This window comes from Acyrthosiphon pisum, chromosome A1 (assembly GCF_005508785.2).
Source record: "Acyrthosiphon pisum isolate AL4f chromosome A1, pea_aphid_22Mar2018_4r6ur, whole genome shotgun sequence".
Classification (NCBI taxonomy): Eukaryota; Metazoa; Arthropoda; class Insecta; order Hemiptera; family Aphididae; genus Acyrthosiphon; species Acyrthosiphon pisum.
In genome coordinates, this window is record NC_042494.1 from 169,210,862 (window position 1) to 169,219,972 (window position 9,111).

The following is a 9,111-nucleotide window of genomic DNA, read 5'->3' on the forward strand; positions in this document are numbered from 1 at the left end:
TTACAGCAGATACAAATCAATTTTAAGACCTAACCGCCGCACATTTAAATTTGAAAATCTCCCAAATGTACATTGTTTCAAACTGTTTCGAAGACGACTGCAATGAAAATGAATAAATTAAAATACAAAAAAAAAATATGTTATGTAACAGAATTCTATATCTTTATTACTTTTTTTTAGATGATTAAAAATTAATTAAAAATACACATTTTTTGTTGTTAAATATTTCATGATTTTTAATACATATTTTGGCAAAAATAACAACATAAATATTTACATATTTTGACTTTTTTATTACATAAAAATCCACGCCCTAGTGATGACACACAAAAATGAAAAATTTTAAAAATTAAAAAAAAAACACACATCATTGTAAAATCAATACATTCATCGTTCTAAAATTGCATTTGAAAATATCAATGTGGGTAAAAAACATAATAATATATTTTAAAATATTTTAAAGTGCCCAACCATTTTTAATATTTTTAAACTGCTACCATAACAAATTATGAGGAACCTAGTATTAAATATTCAAGATTTTTGACCCAACAATAACATTTTTAACAACATAATATATGGAAAGTAAAATAAAAAAAAAAAAAAAAATCTATAAATACTAAATAGCCCAATATGAGTCAAAATATTTTTAATATTTTATCATATAATAAAATGATAAAATAAACGTTTGGTAAAAATTTCAAGTACCTTTTGATTTTTGAATGTGTACACACTACACACACATTAAAAGAAATATTGAAAAATCAAAAAATGTATCATTCCACACAGAATCTAAAGGATATAATTTAAATAGTAGATAAATTATAGATAAGATTTTACTGATATACTGCAATATAAATAACTTTATAGATTATTTATTTTATTTGAATATAGTCAGAATAAATTATAAAAAAACATTCTTATCAAATAGGTATTTAAAAAAACAAAACTATTTAAAACGATACACATGTCATCATAATTTATACAAAAATATGTTCATATTACTATTAACAATGAGTACTTCTGTAAGTTGATTAATGATAATGATGCGGACTATCAACAACTACTCCACCATAAATTTGTACTCCATTACTTGACAATCTCTCCATGGTCCAAGTATTGGTCTTGGGGTCGTAAATTTCTACAGAATTAACAATAGATGATTTTTTTTCTCCGCCAAAAACATATAAAAAACCATCTAATACAGCTACTCCTATAAGATTGTGTAATTTAATTTCAATCCATTTTTACCAAGATTTTTGTAAAAAATATAACTGTTATAGTTACCAGGACGAAATCGGCATATTTCCATATCAGCTACAGATGACCAAACTCCATCACTCGGTCTATAAACCTCAACACTTTTAAGATACGTTCCAAATAACACACTAATACAACCACCAATAGCATACATAAGACCGTCCAAGACTCCTACACTAACACCTTGACGGTTTAAAGACATCTCTGCAACTGGTGTCCATGAATCAAGTGTGGGAACATAATATTCCACAGATTTCAAACAGTTTTCATGATCAGAACCTCCAACCTACACAATTAAATTAAATTCAATTTATGATAAAATAAAAATAAAGAAATAATATTAGTATTCACAGCGTATAAACGATTATTGAGTACACCAATGCCCAAATCACGTCTATTAGTAGACATACTGGTTACCATACTCCATTTTTGATTAATGACATCAAATACCTCTACACTATTTAAAGTACTGTTGCCATCATATCCGCCAACCTAGAATTACAAATAATATACATTATTAATATAAAATAAGTAAAATATTGATTTAACTTACTGCATATATACAATCATCCAATACACCAACTCCCAATCGCATCCTACTAACTAACATGTCCGCCATTGGAACCCATGAGGGTGATTGTGAAGATACGTCGAGCATACTAACAGATTTAGAACTTTTTCCTTTTACACCTCCCATAGCAAACACAACCTGATCTCTTAATACGCCAAGACCAGCAAACTTCCTACATTCATTTATCCCTGGTGCATTCTCTCTTAGCTTGGTTGCTGGGTCATACCATTCTGTATAACACATTGGCGATGCATGAGACCAATTGAACATTAAAATAACCTTATAAAATTAAACACTAACAATTATTGTGAAGATGAATTAATCAATGTGGAATCATACTTTTTGAAAACCATCAAACTGTCTAGGTTCAAACCTAATTGTTTTTGGAATGGTGAAATGCTTAACTGATTTTTGATGATTAAAATGTAATGCTTCGATTATATAATCTTTACCTAAAAAAATTATAATAATAATTCATAAAATACATAATGATGGCATATTCGTGTAAATGATATACATTTAGAACTATTGCTTAGAAGAGGTTCTCTAGATATATTAAGTAATATATCAGGCTTTAATAATGGCAAACGTACATGTTCCATTAATTTTGGCAAAAAATCATTTCTTAGATCCAAATCATGCTTTACCCATTTGATAACACATTCAAATACCTACAAGAACAAATATTAAAACTAGATTAAAATATAATAATAATTTGTTAAATCACCTAATGGTGTATAATTAACATACGATCCCATAAATATAATAGATCTTCAACATCTCAGTTTTCTACTTATTATAGCAAGCAGTTAAATATATATTATTTGTTATTTTTAAACACACACAAAATACAATATAGACGTGCAGTAGAAGATTCACATTGCAACATTTTTTGGGCCTATTGATTAACCTGTGGTCTGAGGAGGTGCAACTTATAGCCACTTAGTTACAGTTGGAGCCGACAGCCAAAATTCACTATCATCAAGCTGATAAAATGGATTTGAACCAATTATTTTATTATATAATTGATACATAACACTTCATTTATATAATTTTCTATACACGATAACACTTAGAAAATGTTTTGTCTCTTTTAGAGATATTTATAAACATTTGAAATAAGACATTTTTACTAGTTTATTTTCAATAAGTCAATAAAATTCTTTATATTTGTTTATCAAGCTTTATTGATTTTTGATTTTAGTTATTTAATTTAAAAATATTATTTGCAGGTACTTGACATTTTTAAAGTATATTGTTATATTGTACCTATACACACAATGATCTTTTCAAATGCAACTTTTTTGAAAAAATAATTAAAACTGCGCAAGAAATAGAGTATTACTAGTGTCTAATAGTATATATATATAATAATTTGTTAACAATATCATGAAATACACTTCCAGTAATAACTGATATTATTATACCGTATCTGACTAGAATCGTTTTTTATTTACAATGATTTTAAATCATTGAATTCGAATATAACACATCTGATACAGTGTAGAGTCTAGACACCAACTGCACTGTACAGTATGTCCCAGAAGTCCCGTATCACCCTTAGTATCTCCATGGAAAATCAATATATTTAAATGCAATTTTTTTTCAGTAATAAGTATGGAAATTCTGATTGAATAACATAATATTCAATTTTTTTTTTTCAAAAATTCAAAAATTATCAAAAATTTTCTTTAGGAAAATAAATGTATTAAATTTCCAAGATAGCCATTTTGTTGATCATATTTTTTAAAACAATTCAAAAAAAAAAAATATTAAAATTTAATGATAATCGCCCAAGTTAGGGCTAATTATTATTGTGAATTTCTAAGAATAATAGTTATGTTATCTATGCATACGGCATTAGCAAAATACGGTTCGCATGTTCATTATTACAATCACGCTGATTTTTCGGCTAAAATTAAAAATAATAATTAGCCCTAACTTGGGCGATTTTCATTAAATTTTAATATTTTTTTTTTTTTTTTGAACTGTTTATAAAATGGCTATCTTGGAAATTTAATAAATTTATTTTCCTAAAAAAAATTTTTCACAATTTTTGAATTTAAAAAAAAACAAAATTGAATATTATGTTATTCAATCAGAATTTCCATACTTATTTCTGTTAAAAAATTGCATTTAAATATATTGATTTTCCACGGAGATACTAAGGGTGATACAGGGCTTCTGGGACATATTGTACAGTAGAGTGATACTCAAGTGTCACTTTTTAAAATTATAATTTGTAGTTTGCTTACTTTTTCTTCAAATGGAGCAGCAAGGTCATCAGAGGAAATAAGCTTCACCAAATCTTCATAAGATAAGGATAGAAAATCTTCGCCTTTAGCCACTCCTCTAGAAAGAATAATCATTATTTTTATAATAAATTACTTACTCTTGATATTGAGAATTAAATTTATGTTTATCATACAAAAAATGTTGTTTAATATATGCTTCAGAACTCGGCAACAATTTTGTACAGTTATGTAAATCAGCAAACTCTCTGATACCAAGACAATTTGATGGATTCAGTTGCTTTTGTAAAAACTCAGCACATACTTCATTTACATAATCTAACTGTAATACATTTGCTGCTGGTAACAACCCCTTAGAAATCAACAAAAATTCACATAAAATGATATTATGTTGTTTGAAGGCTATTTAAAATTAAATATTAAATTATAGGTACCTGCACATTTTCTTTTGTGACCATAATTTCTCCAGTATAAATGTAATCTACTAATAGCTGTAAAATGGTGGAATCTAATTCTCTTATAGTAACAAGATCTTTATTTCTCTCTTCAAAACTACTGAACATTGCACGGAAATATGGACTAGCTGCCATTAAAACATTTTTATGGCCAAACGTTGTACATCCATCATCTGTTTCAAATCTAACATCACATAAAACTTCATTTCTAAAATCAAAAATGTGTTAGTGGTATTTATTTTGAATGAAGGTAAAATCACCGTAAACATACTTGCGTAGAGATTGTAAATCTTCTAGTATTCTTGTAGAGTGAGAGTCGTTTCTAAAATGTGTTGGTTGACATTCATTTGTTTTCAGAACTTGCTTTAGATTATTTTCACCAGATGATGAGGCCTGAATGGTATCCATTTCTTTTACTGACATACCTAACATCTTTAATTAATATATTTTAAAAATGTTCATTAATGTTAATATCATAATGTTAAAATAGGAAGGTACTAAATTTAAGTACCACCTAAGACAGGGTAAAAAACAATAAAACACCTACTGATGTTAAGAATTTTTTAGTTAGTAAATAATTATTGAAATAAATAATATGAATTTATAATGTTTATTGTTCTAGATACTAAATTGTAAGTATGTAAATATAATGACAGGCGTGTATCTAATTGCAGTTTTTTTTTTTAAATTTTTGACGCTTGAATGTTTACTGTTCCTTAAAAAATAATTACAAGGTCACAACTACTACCTAGTACCTACTTTATTATTCAGATTATTATTAAACAATCATAATAAAAAATTAGGTTAGGTGATTCTAATTACCCTAACGATTCTATATTAGATTCAAAATAATATTCATAAAGAAAATATTATGAATTTAACCTTCACATTGTCAACTTGTTATTATTCCTGTTCTACATGATTTCCCAGAATGTCAAAGATTAACCAGACGTGGCTGGGGTATTTGTGTAAAGTACCTACCACATTAACTTCTACATCCTGGGTAAACGGATAGAGCAGGCATTTTAAAAAGCTGGTCAGGAAATTACTGGAATTGAGTGATATTTAGCGGTGCAAAAAAAATTCAGAAGAAGGGTGTTAAGTTTTTACAATTTGGTCAACCTACTATTTCCTTTAGTAACCTAATAAGTAATAACCATACCATACTGCATGAATCCAATCCATACAGGTGCTTAAACACAAACAATTGAGTGTTTTTGGAGACATGGAAATATAAGTTTTTTAAGAAACATAAAAGACACATTTGTATAGAATACATTTTTTTACGTCGACAGGTACTACGCTAACAGTAATTTTTTGTAGATAGCATACGACACGTGTACGGTGTACCTACGTGAAAACTTAATATAATTTGCAAATGTTTATGATTTAGTCTAATTTTGTCAAAATTCTTACCTAGTCGCTTTCCGGGAAGTACGTGGTATGTTGTGCTGAGTCGGCGTAGGTCGTAGGAGCAGCGATTATCAGCGTGGCGTCGACACCGGATTTGGCGGACGGCTGTGCGAGACTAAAGCAACGAACGTCTAAATACAGCGAACGTCAACTGACAACTTTTGAACTGCGAATTGAGTAACTGACAAGTGACAACAGTGAACACACGACCGCGAATCACAACGAAACAAAAGCGGTGGCCGTGAACGTGTGCGATTCTAGAATTTTACGACTTTTTCGAGTTCAACGGATTCGCGGTGTACAGTAGTATTGATATTATTGAAAATTGAAATATTAAAATAAAATAAAACAATATGTCAAATGTCAATAGGTATAAAATGAATAATATCAGAAATAATATAATTAACACAAAACGCGTATTATACTCAATAGTATATATATTAAATATACACCGTACTTTCAGACTTCAGAACGTGCGCGTGCATAAACGCATAATGAATAATGGTTTAAAATTATGGTTATAACGAAAAAAGAATCGTGGGGATTTTCGGCGTTGTAAATTATTATTTTCCGATTATCACGGTTGCGTTGTGAGTGTGTGCGTGCATGATTGTGTGCCAGTTGCGACTTGCGAGTTGCGACTCGTTATCGTGAGTGTCTGTGCGGTGACACCAATTTTGAAGTTATCACGATAGAACACTACGAGCATTGATTAAATATATTATACTAGACAATAATAAATTACAATATATGTATTTACAAGGTTGATCTCTGGCTTTTGGGTCTGGAAATTGCCCGAAATAAATGCGTTTCATCGATTTCCACCGATTTGCTCAAAATCATGGTATGCTATTTTTAGAGCAACATCTCTGAAGTATTCAGTGTAGGCTACCACCGTTTCTGTAGACACTTTAACCTAATATTGACATTTTAGATGTATTTTATTTGAAATTATTTATTAAGATTATAAAGATTGATTTATAATACCTACCTGTTGTCACTTTAGTGTGATCAAATAAAACTATGTATATTTTATTGTATGATTATAATAAGTACATACTAGTTAACATAGGATCTCAATGTGTTTTGTCGGTTGCCGATAATACGCAACCGATCGGTAAACGATCGCGACAACTATAATTAACATAATAAACAGCGTTATCGGGGCCAGACTGACCGATTCGTCGAAACCGATTTAAAATCGTCGGGAACCGGCCGCAACATGTTGCGGTAGACTTTACCATTGCGTTTCGGAAAGTACTACATAACTCTTTATTTAATATTGCGAGCCGACCATACATACGGATTATCGGTAGCAGTTCATAATTTAAATTAGATTTTTTTAGAATTTAAATTATAATTTTTAATAATTTATAATATATTGTACATATTGTTTTTAATTGTGTTGACATAACTAAATATGTATTCAACGGAAAAATTAATTTCCTAGTTTGTTTTTTTATAAAAAGTTCAGAAATTTCAATCCATTTTTCTCTGTTTGGTTCCGGCATTTCTGTGAGTTGTAACACTGACCATAAAATTTGACAAGTTTCAAAGACAATTTGTTTAATAGTACCTACTCTTGCCAATACGAAAATCAGAATGTTATTAATAAATAATTATTTATTTAAAACAATATAGGTAGCATTACTTACATATTACAATATACCTGACACAATAAAGTAAAAACATATTTTGTATCATGGTCAACAAAAATGGTTCTTTTAAGAACCGCTAATTTAAAACGGCCCTCTTTAGGGCCACCACATTTTTAAGTTCATATAATTATATCATATATGATAATGTATTTAAAAAATATGATATAAAAATTAAAATAAACAATATATTTACTAAACATAACAATAATTCCTGTTGTTTAATATATTTAATAAAATAAATAATGTACATTTGGTGGGCAACTGTAATTTTTTTTTTAATAAATTAACGTTATTTGTAGAGCCCTGCTTTTTGAATGAAAAATGAAAGTAACGTATTAGCCATAAAAATAATTACAAGTAACGCGAATGTAATTTAAATAAAAATATTTAATGTAGGTAACGACTGACGTATACCGTATTTTATTATGTTTTAATAATAATAATAATAAATAATTAAAAATCGATTTATCAAAAAACTGACTACTGGATATTTTTCTAATACGGTATACGAACAAAAAACCTCTTAGACGTTTTTCGATATTTCGACTTTTTTCCCAGACCCAAAAGCCAAGCGGGTTTTATTTTGAAATATTATTTTGGACTTAATTTGTTCGCGATATTTTGAAAAATGAATGAGTGAATAAATTGATTATTTTGAACTTTTTCGATTATTACGTAGTATAAAATTATCATTGTGGTATATAAAATTATTGTTATGGCAACACTGCGGAGTATTGCTGTAGTGATAGTATTATGGATGTGATATGAACTTTCACTAAATTTTTCATGTTTTTTTTCCGGACCCAAAAGCCAGAGTTCAACCATTTACAATATAGATTTGTGAAATATAGGTACGAAAATACATTTTAGACCAATAAGCGGTGGTAAATTATTCAATGTCAATATTTTCACATTTTTCGGAATATCAGATTTAAACTTTTATACATGTATGAACTCTTTGACAAAATATCTAAGCTTTTTAGAAAGTTGATTTTCAATTTTAGAATAAATCTTAAAATTATAGTTTTTTTTAAAAATTCCATGAATTAATTGCATTACATTTGTATTTATTTTGGGTACATATGATTTTAATTCTAAAAAGTGATTCCTAAAGATCATAAAGTCTAGAAGCTTACATATTCAGAATCGAACTTCAGGAAGTATTCAAGTATGTTTAATTTACTACCGCTTTTACTTTTTAGGGTTACCATTAGTACTTTTATGAGCTCTTAAAATGTTTGTACTCTCACTTTTTTTATACTGGCAACAATGTACTCTTTTTTTCTATTTCTATTTAATTCCGAAAATACCGAAATGCCACAAGTCGTAATAAATTTATAAGCTAATCGGAACGGACGTTATCGATGTTATCGACGTTTTTCTCCGAAATGTCTACGGTATTACGGTATATACCCGGGTGATTCTTTTATCATTGAACACTCATTATTTCAAAAAGAGTAAATTTTTTTGAAAATATTTTTTTACATAGTTTCAAGTCACTTATA

General features: G+C 28.3%; 1 protein-coding gene across 3 annotated transcripts in view; it reads right to left on the bottom strand.

The window, feature by feature from the left end:
- Window positions 1-897: 897 nt before the first annotated feature.
- Window positions 898-9,111, bottom strand: part of LOC100159090 (kelch-like protein 2) — a 35,778-nt gene continuing 27,564 nt past the window's right edge. Inside the window, exons 1-11 of one of the 3 annotated variants that reach the window (XM_016805297.2) lie at window positions 5,952-6,603; window positions 4,807-4,960; window positions 4,515-4,743; window positions 4,257-4,432; window positions 4,084-4,180; window positions 2,346-2,499; window positions 2,168-2,280; window positions 1,811-2,107; window positions 1,609-1,749; window positions 1,285-1,543; window positions 901-1,210 (exon numbers count right to left, since the gene is read on the bottom strand). In XM_016805297.2, coding sequence (XP_016660786.1) covers window positions 1,032-1,210; window positions 1,285-1,543; window positions 1,609-1,749; window positions 1,811-2,107; window positions 2,168-2,280; window positions 2,346-2,499; window positions 4,084-4,180; window positions 4,257-4,432; window positions 4,515-4,743; window positions 4,807-4,958 — 1,797 coding nt within the window. In that variant the 5' untranslated portion in view covers window positions 4,959-4,960; window positions 5,952-6,603 and the 3' untranslated portion in view covers window positions 901-1,031. Of the gene's footprint in view, window positions 1,211-1,284; window positions 1,544-1,608; window positions 1,750-1,810; window positions 2,108-2,167; window positions 2,281-2,345; window positions 2,500-4,083; window positions 4,181-4,256; window positions 4,433-4,514; window positions 4,744-4,806; window positions 4,968-5,951; window positions 6,604-9,111 lie in introns of those variants that run through there. The other 2 variants (XM_008185926.3, XM_029488819.1) reach the window with 2 other exon arrangements.